This window comes from Vanacampus margaritifer, chromosome 8 (assembly GCF_051991255.1).
Source record: "Vanacampus margaritifer isolate UIUO_Vmar chromosome 8, RoL_Vmar_1.0, whole genome shotgun sequence".
Lineage (NCBI taxonomy): Eukaryota > Metazoa > Chordata > Actinopteri > Syngnathiformes > Syngnathidae > Vanacampus > Vanacampus margaritifer.
This window is the reverse complement of record NC_135439.1, coordinates 5,587,501-5,607,428: the sequence shown is the minus strand read 5'-3', so window position 1 is coordinate 5,607,428 and position 19,928 is coordinate 5,587,501. Positions and strand designations below refer to the sequence as shown.

At 39.6% G+C, this 19,928-nt stretch overlaps 1 protein-coding gene across 1 annotated transcript in view; it reads left to right on the top strand.

The window, feature by feature from the left end:
• ece1 (endothelin converting enzyme 1) overlaps positions 1-19,928 on the top strand; it is a 51,488-nt gene that overhangs the window by 22,551 nt on the left and 9,009 nt on the right. Inside the window, exons 2-12 of the mRNA XM_077572256.1 lie at positions 291-470; positions 7,001-7,087; positions 10,815-10,953; positions 14,720-14,932; positions 15,019-15,143; positions 15,325-15,471; positions 15,569-15,634; positions 16,506-16,694; positions 17,490-17,632; positions 17,795-17,909; positions 19,879-19,928. The exon at positions 19,879-19,928 is cut by the window's right edge and continues 61 nt beyond it. Of these exons, the coding sequence (XP_077428382.1) occupies positions 291-470; positions 7,001-7,087; positions 10,815-10,953; positions 14,720-14,932; positions 15,019-15,143; positions 15,325-15,471; positions 15,569-15,634; positions 16,506-16,694; positions 17,490-17,632; positions 17,795-17,909; positions 19,879-19,928 (1,454 nt within the window). The remainder of the gene's footprint in view (positions 1-290; positions 471-7,000; positions 7,088-10,814; positions 10,954-14,719; positions 14,933-15,018; positions 15,144-15,324; positions 15,472-15,568; positions 15,635-16,505; positions 16,695-17,489; positions 17,633-17,794; positions 17,910-19,878) is intronic.

Sequence of the window (19,928 nt, the reverse complement as noted above, 5' to 3'; positions counted from 1 at the left end):
CATTAAATAACACAAAAAAAAGTACTGTATTTTAAGTACTGTACAGGATTTAAAATGGTTCTAATGTTTCCAGCGAATGTTTTAATCCAAAAACAAATAAACATTGAAACGACGTCGCTTCAGTTTGGACAGATTTGTTTATTTGCATAATCAGTGCGTGTTAATCCTCTTGAAGTCCACAGCGGTGCTTTTGACAGGTCTGACTTAAAACATTTACCCAAACAATTTGTTCAACCGATAGAGATGTGTTTTTGGCCTGAAAATATGTGCGTGTTTGTTTCCCCCGCTAGTGCACGACCACTTCCGGTATGACGTTTAGAGGGATGGGACCGATCTTGACGCGAGACGCTGAGGGGAGCCTTGGATTGGATCGCGAGGGGGGCTGTCTATCTGTTTGCCCCCCACCTCCCGTGCCTCGGGCCAGAAAAGACTACCGACCGAGTCACGCCAGTGGACCATCCGAAAGCACGGTGAGTGTACTTCCTTTGTGTGTGTGTGTGTTGTTCAAACCCCGAGTCAGACTTGTTGTCAGGAAAATCACTCAAAAACGGTACGGATTTCGTCTTCCGGGGTGGAGTAGGAGGATAAGTTGGGTTGCTAACGTGAAATCACCTGTGTCTGCAAATGTTCATTTCTGACTCAAACAGTGTCTATTCATTTCGTAAAATCCACCTAAAACTGTGTATTTGTCTACCAAATGTGCGCAATGTAACTGTGTTTACTAAGGGGGCTCACGTGGAAGTTGCTGTAATGTGAAATTGAGCAAGAATGACGCTATGTTTACGTATCGGAGGAAACTAGCCTTAAAATAATATACGGGTCATTCCAGAATTCTGGGACAACATTTTTGAAAAACTGACCTTTTATTTTAAAATTATAGTATATCATTTTTTTATTTATGTTTTCATGAAAAAGAGGTAAATAAGTTAAAAACATACAGCTTAATGCTAATAATAATAATAATAATAATGTAATTAAATATAATTAAATCAGTTTTTGCATCATGATTTCATGTTCAGTTTCCTCCTTCTGGTGTGCACACCTCAGCCACCAGGGGGCAGTAAAATTACTATACTAACTACATGACTCAGTAAGCTGCATTATTAGTTGTTTTTCGTAGAAGATGAGGAATATAGGCTTGTGACTATTGTTATATTGTCTGTCTGCATAAGTGGTTGTATTTTTTTTGTTGTGTTCAAGTGTCCATTGCATGTGGTTAGGGCCACTGAAACATCGGTGCTTCTTCTGTTTGCACTTTGCACGCCAATGGCATTTTGAATTGTGTGTTCGCATTAAGATCGCAAACATTTGTAATTTAATACAATAACCACTCCTTGTCCTCCAAGTGATTAGCTATAATATGAAATTAAGATAAAACAACCCTATATTTACATATCGAAATCAACTAGCCTCGATAGAGTTACTGTTTTAAATCACGTACGTACTGTACTTCCACTCACAGAGCATTACGAGTCGTATATGTGTTAAGATATGATAGAGGGGAAGTGAAGATTGAAAATTGGACTCAGTGTATTTCTCAAGTAGTTTATTGTGGTTGCACAGTGTGGTTGATTATTTCCCCCTCCTCATGCTTGCTTATCATGTGTAGTAAGGCCATCAAAATATTGTTATCACACAAACCTGATGGCACAGAGTACTGTAAATTCCCTCATCGAGAGTGATTGATTGATTTCATAACACACACATGCACACACACTCACACACTCAGTGACTTGTTTGCTCAGCCGTTATTCATTAGCTAAGTGTCTGGAGAGTGCGCGGCCGAGAGACACAACAAACAGCCGTGTAGAGGGAAGGGCCTCTTATCATTTGTGTTATGACTCGAAAGCTACCGAAAGCACCAGCATGTACTGTACCTCTCCTTTTAAATAATAAATCCATCCAAGTCATACCAGTCAATTTTTAAAATATATATTTATATTATTTATTTTTTTTAAGTAAAATTTGGTTTACAAAAAAATGAACATTAGAGCTCAGCACCCCCCAAAATCATTGTGGGCGCATTTGGAAATATTACCAAGTGCACTGCATCAATCAAAACCCCCCCCCAAAATAGTTCTGGAGCCCAATGCGTCAGGCAGTACTACAATAATAATTCAAGTTTATAAATGGCTTACTTAAACCAAAAACCTGTAACAGTTTTTAGCAAAAGGTACAATCCTGGAGGGTTAATGTGCCTTTTTAGCACAGTAAATCCTGAAAACTAGTTACCATGACTACCGTTCTTTCATCGTCTCCTTCTTTGTCCTCTTTTTCTTCTTCTTTGCCTTCATCATCTTCTTCTATTTCTCCTTCTTTTTCTTCTAACTTCCACTGAAAGTCGGCTACACGGATTTATAGCGCTGATATTTATTCTCTTTTTTTCATTCTTCAATAAAAAGTTACATTTATTAAGTGTAACACGTGTTTAGAAGAGTGGAAACGGTGACTAATGTTTACATGCAGCCAATAACCATTTCAAAACCCAAATATTGGAAAATATGGGTTTTGAATGACCATGTAAACGCATACAAAAACACCGATATGCTCTTATTCAAGTTTTCAATAACCCGAATAAGACACCTGGGTAATCCTTTTTTCTAACCAGAATATTTGTTCATATGAACGCGATCAGAATACCTCGTTTATCGGTTTCTCGCTAACTTGAATTTGATTTCCCCACGGCATTTTCACATTATTTTCTGTCTCTACAGTGAACATTTGGAGAGAATCATTAAAAAAAAAAAAAAAAACGCTAAACTATTATAACCTTGACACACACACACACACACGGAGTACCTGAACTACGCACTGAGGAATGTAAAGAATTCCTGGACTGCAGCCTACACATGATACCACGTAGCGGCCAATACAAGCTTTGTTTTCTCTTGCAATACTAAATAAACAAAAAAATTATTATTTTTGCTTTAAAGTTAAATGTGAAAATGGCTTAGTTAGCTGCCTTCCATGATTATCAGGGTGTTTTCCTCTCCGAAAAGGAAACATCATTGCTGCAGGATGGGGGAAAAAAGCGACCTTTTCCTGCGCCGTGCTGATGTCACAGGTCAGGAGCTAAACCCATGAGACGACCACGTCACTATCGGTCGCTTTCAAGCAGGCCCGGGCGCCCGCGGCCGTGTGAATTGTGACGTTCAAGAGCCGGCCGGCCCTACGCGAGTGTTTGCCTGTTGAGTCATGGGCCCCGTTTGTTTGTTTCCAGTCCATACGGGAGAGCAAACAAAACGAAATGCGGCGTAGAAAAGGCAACAAGTTAGCTCATGTCAGTTGGACAATGGCACATGGCGTGCATGTGTAACTTTGTGTTGTCTCACGTCATCTTGCATAACTTGGTCATTTTTTGTCGTCTCTGTTTGTCGTCATATGTAACCGTATGCCTCTTTGTGTATTTTTCTTTGAGTGTGTGTGTGTTTGTGTGAGACCTTTGGCTGAGGTTTCGAACTAATCTGATGAAGCTTGTTGGCGCGTACTCATGTTTAAGGGCACCATTGTACCGCTACTTAAATGATTTTCCCCGTACAAGGAAACCGCTTGTTTGTTCGCGTGTGTTTGTTTGTGTCAGTTGTATTTAAAGCCTCTTTTTTTTTTTTTTACGATGGCACGGCAAAATCGGGAGACTGTAGCAAGACGTGACATTTAAAATCCAGTTGTAGTTCCAAAACCAACCTGGCAGATGGAGCAGAGCACCACACTGCTGGAAAGTACAAATGAGAAAGAGTACCGGTAGCCATAATATTTGTAATTAACTCATTCACTGCCATTGACGGCTATAGACGTCAAAAATTTGAACTATTTCTATTAGTTTCACATTTTTTTCCACTTTTGTTAACAAGAGTATGAAAACCTAGAAAAAATTATTGTACATTTAGAACAGATATAAAATGTGTGATTAATCGTGAGTTAATCACGATTAACTGACTATTGACTACTGAAGTCATGCGATTGACTGATGACCCTAATTAAAAGAAAAATTAAAAAAAAAAAAAAATTAGGGGCGTCAGGCAATTACAATTTTTTATTGTAATTAACGTTTTCAGAAACGGGATGTCGCCACTGCCAGCCGATTTAAGCATTTTGACTGATCTTTCAAGGTCGACAGAAAATGTTGTGTTTGGACTATGGAAACACAGAAAAAAAAGTTTGTTTCTACCTTATTCCGTTCTTCAGTAATCAACAATAGAAAATGGTTAGTTTCACCGAAATGCTCTGTTTTGAAACAAAAAGCGGAGAAAAAGAGCTTTTTGTGAAACGATGTTATTTCATGCACTCTAGTGAATTCTACACTTCTTTTTGTCCATGAATGATGCCACAAACACCTAAATAGTGCTTTACTTCTGTAAAACGCTATCACCAACAATGAAAAAGTGTTTTTTGGTTGCAAAATACGTTTATTTACATTCAACAGTGTAACAATTTGACAAAACAATTTTGCAAACTATTTACAAATGTGTACAACTGTGGTACTATTTACAATTATGTGGTTGTTTCGAATACAGTTTTTCTTTTTGTAACGCTCCCATGGGTGCAAGGAGACGCAGCAGGATTTGCACAACAGATTAGTTTCACTTGCGATGGCTCATTTCGCGTGCAGACGTTACACTTTCTTGACGGCCTTTTTTTCCGGGGAATAGCAAGTAGCAGACTGTCAAAAGAGAGTCATTGCTGCCATCTAGGGGCCAAAAATAGTCATTAGGCTAACTAGATCTGCTTGAAACTTTCACCACAGCTCGCCAAGGCTTCCCTCCAACCGTTTAAAAAAAATAAAAATAAAAAATTGGATGACGTCTTTTAACGTCATTGGCGGCCCTCCGTAGGTTTTTACTTGACATCTTTTAACGTCCATGGCAGTCAAAGAGTTAATCGCATGACTTCAATCGTTAACTCACGATGAATCACAAATTTTACATCTGTTCTAAATGTACAATTAAAAAAAAAATCTAGGTTTTCATAATCTTGTTAACAAAAGTGGAAAAAAATGTGAAACTAATAGAAATAATTCAAATGAATGTTTTACGTCTATAGCCGTCAATGGCAGTGAATGAGTTAAAGAAGCTTGGCTAATAGTTAGCTTATCTGGTAACTGGATTGCAGACTCATATCATTGTAATTTTTATGATTGCCATTTTATTATCGCAAGGAATTTTGACCATAAATATTGAACAGGTTTGACATTTACGATTGTCGCCCCCACTGTTTTATGAGCAGATCAGGAGGGAAACTGCCTTTACCCACCCCACACCAAATAGCTCTCCTGAGCAAAGTGCTAACAACAACCCGCCATGCTAGCATGAAGCTTCCAGCCCCCACCAAAAAAAGAAAAAAAAACACCTAACCTCAATCATTCTAAATAAAATATTCTAGTTCTAGAACAAGAAACTGCCCAGTAGCATTAGTGATTAGTCCCAAAGTGGTAAAAAAAAAAAAAAAAGTAAAATTTTAGTTTCTCATATTAGTTGCTGTCATTCTGTGTACCAGCATATTTTCCTCAAAGAAGTGACTGTCCTTATTTGGAAAGCCAAAGGAGGGTGGCCGCGTTAGTCAGCAGCTGACTATGCCTATTGCCCAATGTTGCGGTCTTGAGAAGTGTGAAATGTACAACAACACGGTCCTCATCCATACTTTTTATGAACCGATAAATGCATTGTGGTTTTGTGGCTGGTTGCAAAGTTTAAGGCATTACAATTGTTGTCCTGGAAGGAGGGCACGTTAACCTTTGGAACCATGAACACGTTGAGCTCCTTCCACTTGGTGTTGTTGGTATTTGCGTCATCTTTCCAGGAAAAAGCAATTAAATGTCTCTCTTTCTTTGCGGGATAAGACCGTCGTTCTCCTGTGTTTATGTGAAATAAGTAATGAAGAACAACAAATCAGGGGCGTGCCAGCGTATGTCCTTTGTGGTTTACAGGTAGCTGTCTGGGTCAAGTAAACATACTGGGTTACCGGGTTACAAGCTTGTTTTGATGGGAGCCAGACGAGGTGGCTCAGACTTCATTTACGCTGGATCATCCAAAGTCTAACTTGTTCTTTTTTTTTTTTGTGCATTTTTCCTCACACAGGAAAGTAAATATAAAGTCAATTAATCAGTTAAAAAAAAAAGCTTAACAATTTAGTGTTGCCTATTTTTCTAGTATACATTCTCCTTGTGGAAAATTCCAGCTAGAGAATTCGCCCAAATATGGGAAGCGGGTGACCTTGCAGCTGATTGGCTGTTGAGAAGCTTTTTTTTTTTTTTTGCTTGTAATACCTAATGTTAGATGGGACTGTACTAATTGACCATTAATGATAACAAAGCTAATTGGTACAGCTCCAGTTTTAGATCTCATTAAATAGTGTACAATTTTGATTTAGATCATTGTTTCTCTTGAGTTTTGAAGCACACAAAATGTTGGTTTAATTCTCTTAATATGGAGTGACTCCAACTATTACAGACAATTTCTTTAGGTGTTTTTAACATACATAGGCAGGAGACGAGACGGCCTCAGAAGCTATCAGGTGTCGGTTACCATGGTGACGGGAGCAAGCATGTCGTGGGAGGTGAACACGCTTTCCCGGGGCGCCTCCTCCTCAGTGTCTTGTCCTATAGAAAGAGATGAGGTGTGGCCTGCGCCTGCCCAAATCTTTCCGGGAATGTATGCACACACAAGTCACAGTCACCACTTCAGCCTGTTTTTCAACTGGTTCCGCTTCCCCTGCACCAGGTGGACCCAGCAAGTTGTAAAAGAGGAAAACTCTCAAGGATTTAGGGGGAGGTGTTATTGTTGTGACGTGCGGTGTCAGCGGTCATGGGGGCTGGAAGGGGATGCCTTTGAAAAACTCATTGGTGTCAGCCCAGCCGGACCGGAACGACCAGATCGCTCGCTTGCGATGGACGCCGGGGTGAAACCCGAACCTCCAAACATTGCTGAGGAGTAAACAGCTGAAGGGGGTAGGAAGAAGCAGCATGGAGGCACTTAGGGACTCTTTTATGCATCTGACTTTTCAGATGTCTTCGTACAAGAGAGCCACGCTGGACGAGGAAGACCTGGTGGACTCTGGCACTGATGACGTCTACCAGTCAACACCCATGCGGGTAAGACCAACAACACAGTTTCACTTGACAGGCTTTTAATATGTTGTTTGGATCTGGTAAAACCTGTAAAACACAACGTTTCAGGAAATCAACCACAAGTCACATTCTGATTTAAACAAATGCTTCCATTGAGATTGGAAGCAAATGATTTTTTTTGTGCCTCAGAGGTTAGCCTCGCCTTGCTTTTATGCTGTAATTGTCCATTTCTTGGCTTTATGTTAAATTAACCCTCTGTTAAGTCAATTACAAACCAATTTTGACATCTCACCCCAAACCAGATCTCTTATGTAGTACCAAGACTGACCTGTAGAGGCAGCATGCTGCCACAGGCCAGCCAGACTGCCGGGAAAATACCAAGAACAAGACATAGAAGCTAGGCTAGCTCTTATCTGGTCCACAAGTTAGTTGCAAATTTGTCTGGTTGTCATTTTTTTTATGTGGTGAATGAGACATACAAACACTCAATCCATCAGAATAATCTTTAATCAATTACCTGATTTTGATCAGAAAGCGGGGAGTTACTGGTACTAAAAACGTTCCCCCGTACATCGCTTTTTTTTCTTCTCTTGTGGATTAATGTTACCATAAACCACAAAGGAGCCATGTTCGATGGCTGGAAGTGTCTGGGAATGTTGATACAAAAGGTCAAACATGCTCAGATTAAGGTATTTACATGCATTTCAAAAAAAATTATTTATTGTGGTATTCTATTACAGTACTGCAATATTACAATGTTTTTTTTGTGTATGTAAATAACCTACATTGACACTCAAAAAGCAACATTATCATAATATGTCTTTGCCAAACCCACATCGGAAGCCAAGCTGCTAAACGCATGCTTCCTGTTCACCTGCCAACACGAAACTGCAGGATTGTGTTGTAAGGTTTCTTTTTTTAACTGTTAAAACTAAAACAATGTAATCCAATACTGAAGGGTGAGAGAATAAACCGTGTGAAATGGGAGAAAAACGGTGTACTTTTCTGGTAAAAGCCACACAATCTTAATGACTGCACATTCAGGGACTTACAGTACATTGTCTATCATTTTACATTTTTAACATATTGTCACTTGTATATGCTCAGCGGCATTTGGGTTGATTTATGACAAATAGACAAGTGTGCTTGCAGTCTTTAAGGCACTCCTTTTTTTTTTTCATTTTCAGAAGCAGAATCATCAAAAGTTATTTCCTTTGTGTTATCGGTCCTATTGTTACCATTTGGCTTTGTTTTCCAGCAAGTAACCTGCTTGCCAACATTCCCTGTGCCTAAGAATATAATGGTAGACCATGGGTCGTCTTTTGTCACTCTTTACATACAAGGAAGTAACCTGATAAATTAAAAAATATGCAGACAGAAAAATCACTAACTCAGCTCTCCATATTATGCTAATAGTATTTAGTCTCTTTAGTTTTCTTTTTTTTTTTTTTTTTTTCATAATGTAACCAGAAAACAAATTGTCCTGTCCATCCATTATCCATACCGTTTATCCTCTCTAGGGTTGCAGGGATTGTCCCGTTGGGTGGGACATTCCTTTGTTTTAGTTACTGCTGCTTCCTTGTTCGTCATAAGAGAGCTTGTTTGATTGGTTACATTCCGTCACGTCTCAATCTTATAAAACTGTCGTGTAAGACATGAGATTGCCGGGTGTTTCATAAAAAAAAAAAACAGCCTGCTTGTCTTTTTTGTGTGTACCTGGCCTAACAAGTGTAAATATTACTACAGATCCCGAAAAACTTAAATATGATTTCTGACTCATTTCATAACATTACCCTTAACCCTGGAGAACCCAAGAACCCTTTTTCTTCTTTGGAAAATTATGAATTATACATTAAATGACTGCTATAAATTCACTGAACACCAAAATATATGTTTTTTTTTTTTCAATTTTAACCCTTTATTCCCTAATTTAGGATTAGGGCGAAATCTGACCCTTTGGGATTTAGGAGTATCATTTCGAAAAATCAGAATAACAAAAACTGTCAGTAAACTATTTAGAATTTAAGAAAATAATCAATCAAATACACAGCTACATTGAACAATATAATTTTTTTGTTTTATTTGTTGCATTTTAGCCATCTTGTCACTACCGCTCTGGCTCATGTAAGTGCAATATTCATCCACTAGATGGCCCCATGCAGGGGTCAGAAGTGGCACTCTGGACTTTTGAAGTTAAATTTGTAAAAAAAAAAAAAAAAAAACTCATTATTTGAGTAGCAGAATTTATAGGGGCCAAATTTGACCCCGTGGGTTCTCCAGGGTTAAAATAAACAAAAACATTACCCTTAAAATAAACAAAAACAAAATTTGTCTTTCAATTAAGATGTATAACTTCAACATATTTCTTTGATGCCAAATACTATACAGTACTACTCCTATTCAGACAGGGTGGGCCGTAAAATGTCTTTTTTTTAATGTTTCAAATACCATATGGATTGTAGGTATCAAATATACAAACCCTATGTATGGAAACTACAGTCCACCCTGTATAATTCGCGTTATAGTTATAGGTGCATTTCATACATGAACAGTAAACAACTTCCTAAACTTTAGTTCTACGTGATTTTGTGTTTCTCTGAGTCACGGTCTCATGGAGGAAATGCCCTTTGAACCAGCCAGATGGTGTAGCACCCCTACACTATTGTCGGCTTCAATAAAAGCAACATTTTTAAAGCATTCGTTTGAAGACCTCACATTATGCAGCTGACATCGTTAAGCAGAGGCAGAATGTGAAATTTGAGAGGCCAAAGTGAGCATTTGACTTTGCTTTCGTTTTTGAAAATGTAGTAGAAAGTTCTCCTTTGTCGCTTTTTCCTCGCTGTTAAACTGAGTTTGAGTCCAAACTGAGTGATTAAGCAATGCTGTGGCTTTGGTGCTCAACATGGCCACATTAACTTGGGATAATCTGATTGAATAGAGAGCAAGATGGATTGTTTTATATGCGATATATATGCACAGTGGAATCGGCTCCAACAGGATGACGTGCTGTCAAGTTGTGGTCGGAAGCTGTTCATTGAGAGCTGCGGTTTGGCAATTTTCTTGTAGGGAGCAATTTCCCTTGACCCAACACTTAAACTTGTTGGAATTTAACCTAATCCTGAAATCAAACCACCCCCTTCATACTGTTTGGTGGTTGGCCTTTAGGTTACGTTACGGGTATGTCAACCTAAATTCTTATTGTCTCTGCGCATAAGGAGAGGAAACAGGAGATGCTCAATTTTCTTGTAACTCTGCCAGGGATCTTTGACTTAACAGGTCAACATTGTGTTTTCAAGGAGTCCAATGTCATTTTTTTCCCGCTTTATTGGAAACCCTTAATAGTATGCAAGTTCCGCAGTTTTGTCTTGATACAGGGTTCAGAACACGCTGTAGTAGATCACTGACCGAGCCTAATGCCATAATTATAATAAATATGTCATCAAAAACACTTCTCGGGCACAAATAGAAGCGAGGATAAGTGATACAGAAAATGGATGGGCTGGATGCTACAAGATGGCAGCAACGCACCAAATGAAATCGCTCATCTCACTTCAACATGGTTCCCTGACATCTAAACGCGACAATATGCTACCAAAGTAATAATTTTATATGAGCAGTACTTTGGCCTGAGAACCAAACTCAAGGTGAGTTTTTCCACTGAATAATAGATGGGTGGAATCGGGAATGTACAGGGAACACTTGCTGTATTTGTCTGTAAAAAATAAATATAAAGGTGTTAATTTTTGCACAGGTGACTCTCCGGCAGGGCTGGTGTTTCTCGTGCTGGCCTGAGAGAACGCAGAGGGAGAGGCAGCTTCTGTGTCTGGTGTGCGTGCTGTCTGCGGGCCTATTCGTATCGCTCATCACAACCGCCGTCTTCTACCGGCAGAGTGAGTACTTATTTTACTCAGCATCCTGAACACATTGAGATGAATAGCGCTCTCTGGGGGAGTTGACTTGATATGGCTCGGCTTCCCACATATGGCATCTTGTTTAGTGCATTCCATTTTTGCCTTAATCAATTTTGCACAGTACAGACGCTCCCCTACTTACGAACTTTCGAGTTACGAACGACGGTACATACGCACATTTCTGCGCGTACAGTATGTCGAAAAATGTTCGGAAAGAGATGCTGTAAGTTAGATTTTGTATTGCGCGTAGTGCTTCTTTCCGCCGCTAATACCAACGATTGGCGCTGTGAGAGCTCATTGGAGGCTGAGCAACGTGGCGAGGAGGAGGAGGAAGAAACGCCGGTCCCCATGAAGCAGGAAATAACTTTTGAAGCCGATTCCAGCGACGACGAAGAATCTCTCATGATATAAAAATCCTCCTCTTCCTCCTCCTCCATCATCTCCTTAAGCATCGAGTACATCTTCCAAAAGTAAGTTAAACTTCATTTTATTTATCTTATTACGTACATGTACATACTGTGTGTCTTTCGCTCTCTCTCTAACATACGTAGTACAGTACAGTACTGTACGTATTCTCTCCATTTTATTAAAAGTTTTTTTCAGTACAAACCAATGCAGGTTACTTGTACAAGCCTTAAACATACTTATATAAACCTTCAATATACTTATATAGGCTTTAAACATAAATTATATTACAAAATATAGCACTGAAGCAACTTACGAACAAATTCACCTTACGAACGATCGTCCGGAACGTAACTCGTTCGTAAGGTGGGGAGCGTCTGTATTCTTAATGGATGATCAAGAAATTATCATTATGATTCCCTTTCCTATTTTTGATCATTATTTGCACCACTTTTTTGTCAATGGATCTAGACCCTAAGTAAAAACGGGCACAACCTATGTGTTCATAATGTTATGAATCATGAAGTGGCTTGCCAACTGAATACAGATGACAATGCAATAAACAACAATGCAGTAAATGACAGTTTGGTTTGAAGACATGCCGTGGGTCACATAGACCAGTGGTCCTCAACCCTGGTCCTCGAGGACCGGTATCCAGCCTGTTTTCCATGCCTCCCACAGCCAACACAGGTGATTCATATCATCAGCTAATCTCTGGAGAAGGCTGATAACGATCTCCACCTGTGTTGGCTGTGGGAGACATGGAAAACAGGCTGGATACCGGTCCCTGAGGATCAGGGTTGAGGACCACTGACATAGACCTACTAAAAAAAAATTGTATATTAAAAAACAAAGATCATAGAAGGGTCAATCAGCACCCAAATGTATCTGAGGTCAACCTGGGTGCATGCTCCTAAAAGCAAAAATAATCCCATTCACACGATTGTGTTTGAGAGGGAAACACTGCAGCCACACCTTTTTATCTCTGCTTCCCAACAACACCTCCACAGCCTCTCCCGCGAGCTTCTACATCCCGAGGAAAAAAAGCTTGTGGATGAGCCATTTCGTATGTGGGTTTTCCTCCGAGTTGCCATGGGAAGCCTCATGCCACTTCCTGCCATTCACAAGCGTGTATGTCACGACGTACGGTGGCATAATGGAAGGAAGATGGAGGAATTCTCTTCGGGGTGCTAACTTCTTGCTTTGGCGGAAACTCTGTCTCTGTCCCTGTCTCACACCTTGAATGCTTGTTGTGTAAGGGCACATTTAGAGAAGAATAAGATGGCGTTTTTGTCCAGTTTGTTTTTTGGAACTGTTTCATGTGCAAAATAACTATAAATAATCCAAATTTAACTACCCCTACGTTCATAATCATCCGAATGCAAACAACAGGGTGAGTGGTTGTGTTTCACATACCAATTTAATAAGAAGGTGCAAGTAATATGATCTTTTTTTTTTTTTTTTGTCCTAGTGAATAGTCTTGCTGCAGGCTTTTAATAATAGGCACAGGAAGACCAGAAAGTCTTCGGACTACCGAGTGTCATTGTGGTCTCAATATGTACTGTAAAGTGGTGCCCGAGAGTCTCTAATCTGACTCAGCCTTTCACATGTTGTGAATAATTATTAAAACTGACTTTTTATTTTTTATTTTTCCTGGAGAGCTCAGTATTGTCCATTCGGTAATTTTACCGATTTGACATGTCATCATCATTGCGCTCTCTTTTTTTTTTTTGTACAGACGCTCCCCACCTTACGAACGAGTTACGTTCCGGACGTTTCGTTCGTAAGGTGAATTTGTTCGTAAGTTGCTTCAGTGCTATATTTTGTATTATAATTTATGTTTAAAGCCTATATAAGTATATTGAAGGTTTATATAACAGGGATGTGATTTTTCCGCTAATTCGCGGAATTCCGCTTTTTTATCTCCCCCCCCCCCCAAAAAAAAAAAAATATATTTTTTTTTAGTAGTTCATTGTGTATGCACATGACTCCGACAGATAACATCTTCTGCTATAACAAAGACATTTGTGGTATGCTCTAATATGAGTTACTTTTCATTTGGTCATGATACAATTATTAGTTCATGAAATTTGAACTCTTCAACATTATTTATGTGTTAACTTAGTAATCACATTAGTTAGATATGATGATATTCTCAGTGATAGTTTTTAAAAGCAAAGACAGTCCAATGTTTTTGAATGTGACTGATTTTGAGTTGACTAAATGTTAAAAATAAAAACTAAACTAAAAAATGTTGCCATTTTATATGGGATAGTTCAATATACATTGAAAATTTATGCTGTTGTTTTGTCTATTTCTTTGTCATGTGAGTGCATTGAAAGTACTTAAAAACACGGAAAACCCATGAGCTCCGGGGGGCTTTGCCCCCCCGTGTCCCCCCACCAGGGCACTGCCAGCGGCCCCCAGACCCCCGGCTAAATTTTCAGATAATTTCACTTTGGTCAAATCACATCCCTGATATAAGTATGTTTAAGGCTTGTACAAGTAACCTGCATTGGTACGTATTCTCTCCATTTTATTAAAAGTTTTTTTCAGTACAAACAGTACTGTACTGTACCACGTATGTTAGAGAGAGAGCGAAAGACACACACACAGTATGTACATGTACGTAATAAGATAAATAAAATGAAGTTTAACTTACTTTTGGAAGATGTACTCGATGCTTAAGGAGATGATGGAGGAGGAGGAAGAGGAGGATTTTATATCATGAGAGATTCTTCGTCGTCGCTGGAATCGGCTTCAAAAGTTATTTCCTGCTTCATGGGGACCGGCGTTTTCTTCCTCCTCCTCCTCGCCACGTTGCTCAGCCTCCAATGAGCTCTCACAGCGCCAATCGTCGGTATTAGCGGCGGAAAGAAGCACTACGCGCAATACAAAATCTAACTTACAGCATTTCTTTCCGAACATTTTTCGACATACTGTACGCGCAGACATGTTCGTATGTACCGTTGTTCGTAACTCGAATGTTCGTAAGTAGGGGAGCGTCTGAATGTGTGTGTGTGTATTCATTAGTTCACCTAAAACCTATTAAAAAATCCCATACCGTTCACCTAAACCGAACACTTCCAGCCAGAGTCGTGAGGCCGTCAGGAAAAAGGGAAAAAAAAACCTGACTTTTTATGAGGAGAAAGTGTACCTTCCAGGATTTTCATGTTGGATAGAGCCCGTCAAAAATGATACTTTCCAGATGCTCCCCCAAAGGCCAAATGCATCTATTTGGCATGGCCGGCTTTTGAAATATTTTTTCCATTCTTCACGGTGTAACTCAAAAATGTCATAACAATGTGATTTTTGAGCCGCTTTTGTTCTTCCTCTACAGCACATCCGGGCGTTTGCCTGACAGAGCCATGCGTCAATGTGGCCAGCGTCGTCATGTCCGCCCTGGACCGCTCTGTGGACCCTTGCCACGACTTCTACAACTATGCCTGCGGGGGCTGGATGAACAACAACCACCTTCCTGAAGGGAAGTCCCGCTGGGGCTCTTTCAGCACCTTGTGGGAGCGCAACATGCTCGTGATGAAGCAATTATTAGGTGAGTGTCGTAACAGTTGATTGAAGTTTCTTTTGTCATTGCATTGCCGTGGTACAATTTCATTTTTTTTGTCGTGATTTGAGCAGAGAACACGACGATAAAAGGTCTGAGCCAAGCGGAGGAGAAGGCCCAGCGATACTATCAGGCCTGCATGAACGAGGCAAAGATCGAGGAGTTGGGAGCGAAGCCATTGCAGGAACTCATCACGCAGGTATGTGATGGCTTTTCACTTTTATTTGAGAAAACCACTTCATGTGCAGTTTAAACAAACCCTTGGTATTGTTTCACAGGTATTGTTCTATTAAAACAAAATTGGAACATTGAAGCTGCTGTTGTGCAGCACAGTGGAAGAGTGGTTAGCACGCCTGCCTGACATCTTCTGCATCCTCTAGATGGGAGGATGGGCTCTGACTGGACCCTGGGACAAAGACAACTTCCAGGAAGTCCTCCGTGCCGTGTCGGCAAACTACCGCACTTCGTCGTTCTTCACCGTGTTCGTCAGCGCCGACTCCAAGAACTCCTCCAATAACATCATCCAGGTGAGCAGGCCGGGGAGGGGGCGCACTGATTCTGATAATGATGCTCACTCTGTGCGTTGGTGCTCTGATGCTAATTAGCTTTCTTGTAATGATGTAGGTGGATCAATCCAGCCTGGGTCTCCCTTCACGGGATTACTACCTCAACAAAACAGCCAATGAAAAGGTGAACTGTGGTATTACACACCTTCCATACAAATTAATTCATTAATCAATTATTGACAATGCACACAAAAAAGACTGAATTCAAGCAAAAAATATATGAAAAATGATTTGATTTATTTATATTTAAATTATCATTGCTTTGTTGTTGTAAATATTTTTTTCTTATTTAAAAAACACCTTACATACATTTTTGTTGTGTTTTTATTGTACAGGACATTTCCATGAGAGAACAATTTAAACCCACATATAAAGTCACCACTTGGTGTATTACGTGAATACCCGTCTTGACAATGTCACTCAAAACTGACTGACCATATTTTTTTTTTTTGAAACTATATAAGTATATGGAATGTTTATATTCAGCAAAATCTAAATAAGTCTTAAATTGCAAGTATTTTTTTTTATGTATGTATTTTTCATCTGGAAGCAGCCCACATGAGCGATGTGGAAAATTGATGGATATTATTTCAATGGAGTTTATTCATCTTTTTTTTATTAGGAAGTGTTTGTATGTATATTGTCATCTATGGGAAAAAATACCCTAAAAAGTGGCAATAGCGTTGGTTCTTAGTTCTTATATTTCAAACATAAAAAATGAGCAACAATACATGCCATCCATAATTTACACTTGTTAAGACCTAAATTAAATCTTAAATCTCACTTTTTTTTTTTTAAGAAAAGAAAGAAAGGAACAAAGAAAGTGACTCATGAAATTGGGATGGAATCTGCTGGTGATTGAATTTGCATAGTTGAGAATTACCTTGTTAAATGTTATTTTTTTCCTCTCCACACACACACACACACACACACACACACACACACACACACACACACACACACACACACACTTACTGCTTTTACTCTCTTTGCAGTATCTGACAGCATACCAGAACTTTCTGGTGGAGTTAGGAGTTCTGCTGGGGGGCTCTGAGGAGACGTCTCGTCTGCTCATGGGAGAGATTTTAGACTTTGAAACGGCCCTGGCTAACATCACGGTACCCCTGGAGAAAAGACGGGATGAGGAGCTCATCTACCACAAGATGGAGGCCAAAGACTTGAAAGTTAGTTTGAGCTTGTTGGTAGAGCACGACAAGAAAACATGCATTCGTACCTCCATTTATGAGTGACTTGAACTTGTATGAGTTTTTCGAGATTGCTCAGCAGATTTGTGAAGCAGCAGTTTGGCAGATAGTAAACAATTCTTCAGAAAAGAATTACACCTTTTATATATAGCCAAACCATGTCTACTATGCAACTAAACTAGCATCAATGTTACGACAATTATAGACATTTTAACAACTTAGATGAGAAAACAAGCAGTAGTAACACATGCAACATACAACTAATATTATTGCACATTTGTCGCAATCATCATCAAATCTACAGTATGTGCAATTTGTATAATACCGCTCCCTGGTGGCCAAGACATGCACACCACACTGAGCAGCACAATGTCCATGAAATTACCATGATGCGCAAAAAGTTTATTTTATTTTTTTTACATTAATTACAGTAATTTCTAGACTACAAGCCGCTACTTTTTTCACTTGCATTCGACCCTGCGGCTAACACAAAGGTGTGGCTTATGCATCACATCACAAATGGGCGCACTACAAAGGAAGCGCAAGAGCATCAGGCAGAGCAAAACAAACCAAGTGAGCCCTAGCGCGGCTTATAGTCAGGTGCGCCTTATAGTCAGGTGCGCCTTATAGTCCAGATGTTTTCTCTAAAATGCAATACTGTGGTGTGCTATTTTTCTTAAGATTCATGTTGGGAATATATATATATATATAGGCATTTCAATGGTGAAAGATGATTTGACAGCCCCCATCCACTGTTGAACTTTTTGTGCGCAGAGTCTGGCTCCTGCAGTGGACTGGATCCCTTACCTCAACGAGGTGTTCGCTCCGGTGCCTATCAACGAGTCAGAGCCGGTGGTCGTCTATGCCACCGAGTACCTACAGAATGTGTCGGACCTTATAACAAACACCAATAAAAGGTATGATTCCCCTCCTTCACTTGCCAAAGGAAGACTTTTCCGCTTAATTTTTCACAAAATAGTCAAGCTGAGAAAGGTGTGTGAGAGCAAATGAGTACAGTGAATGAACCCCTGCATATTTGCAGTTGTTTTCACCACCCAGTGACCGTGTCTGCTTTCCAGCCTTCTCAACAACTTCATGATCATGAAAGTGGTAAGGAAGATGGTGTCCATCTTGGACCGAAGATTTCAGGATGCCGAGCAGCGCCTCCTAGAGGTCATGTATGGAACTAAAAAGGTGAGCATGGATCCGTTTTTTCTTCATTATAATACAAGGCCCGCTATCTGTGGAATTACAACGAACAGGAGGAATAGACACAGCCAAAATAAGTTACTACCTTTAAAACACAGTGAAAATGAACACACACAAAAACACAGTCATGCTGGGAGAAACTTTTGCAGTGTTATGCTTCGCTGCAGCACTACACAGGAAATAGCTCGGCTCTCAAGTGGATTGCTGTGTTTTTTAAAGTTGGGGAGGGGAGAAACGTGGAATAAGTGCAGACGACCTTTTAGCGTTTATCAGGGTGAAATTCTGTTTGTTTTGCGAGCGGGTCAAGCTGTTAAAACAACGACAAGGAGTGTGTTTGTTTTTTATGCGGCAGTGCAGCTAAGGCTTGTGTTACCACAGGACCTTCCATTATCTCACTCTTTTTTTCTCTCTTTTTTTTTTACCCGTATGTATGCGTGCAGCTACTTTTGTCCTCATCTTTCTTCTTTACCTGATCACAACTCTCAAAATGTGCAGTGCTCCACCAGTGTATCTTTGCCCCTGATTTAACAATAACTAATTCTGAATGTATCACAAGTGGGGTAAACACACATACAGATGTTTTTTTTTTAACTTCTTAACCTACTTTTAGAATATACCCCACACATGATGAGGGGTAAATAAAAATATTATTTCCTCGTAAATGTCCAAGAGGGTTATTTATTTTCTTTGTGAAATTGCAAACAAATGTTTATATTGCCTGTTAGTCTGTAGTCACGTGTATTTTGTGTATGTGAACGCTATCATTGTAACAATAGTGCACAAATGGCACAGGACAATATTTCAGACATCAGACAATCGGGAAGCGGATAATCAGGAATTTGCTGACTTTGATAGCAAGGCAGGGAAATTAGGTCCAATTGTTCTCGCGTGTACCATGCTCTCAGGGCTACGCAGAGCCAAATGCTCTGGAATTAGTTTAAGTATCAACATAAAGCCTCTTGTGTTTCCTGTTTGACAACGGCTTCTGTTTTCACCACCTACACGCACACACACGCACATTACGCTCAGATGAATGGACAAAAAGGACCGAGCAAAAGTCGGTCATGGTCGTTGCGAGCAAACGAGGCACTGGTATAAGAGTGAGCCAGTGTCATCCTCACTACTTCGAGGATGATCATTTAAAATCAAGAGTGCTCTTTGCGTCACATAGAGCAATCCTTCTGGAATGTGTGCAAGAAAGAAGATTCTTTATATATTATATATTATATTATATTATTAGTATGGGATTTTTTTTAATGGGCTTTAGGTGAACTGATGAATACACACACACTCGCACGCATGCACGCACACACACACGCACATACACATACTCACCCACATACAAAAAAAAAAAAATATATATATGTGTGTATATGTATATATATGTATATATATTTAAAAAAATAATAATAAAAAATTTAAAAATATATATTAATTTTTTTTAATTTATTTGTTTTTTAAAAAAAAAGGAGAGCAATGATGATGTCAAATCGAATGAACAATACTGAGCTCTCCTGGAAAAAAAAAAAGAAAAAAAAAAAGAAAGAAGGTTCTTTGTTAACAGCCTTGCTTTTATTGTGTTGGATCGCCTTCAATGAACCCTGACAGTGCTTCTTAAAGGAGCACGAGCCTTAGAGAGCACTGAGGGAAACACTGCAAGCTCATTTGTCCTTATTAAAAAAAATACATAGAATTTTGGGGTTAAAAAAAAACAGGCCATCCCAGCTGAATGGTCACCTTAATCAAATCAGTTTTTTTTTTTTTCCATTTAAAACAATTCTCAGAAGAATTCTCACCTAACATCCACTTGTGGTTGAAATAACTCAGATTTGTCTCATGCAAATGATCCAAGGCTCACCCCGCTCCATTTTCACCTATTTTTGTATTGGCTGAATGACCTCGTCAATCTTACGTCTCCCAATCCTCTAACCTGCTGCTGCTTTTGACGTTGCAGAGCTGCACTCCTCGCTGGAAGCTGTGCGTCAGCGACACAGACAGCGGCCT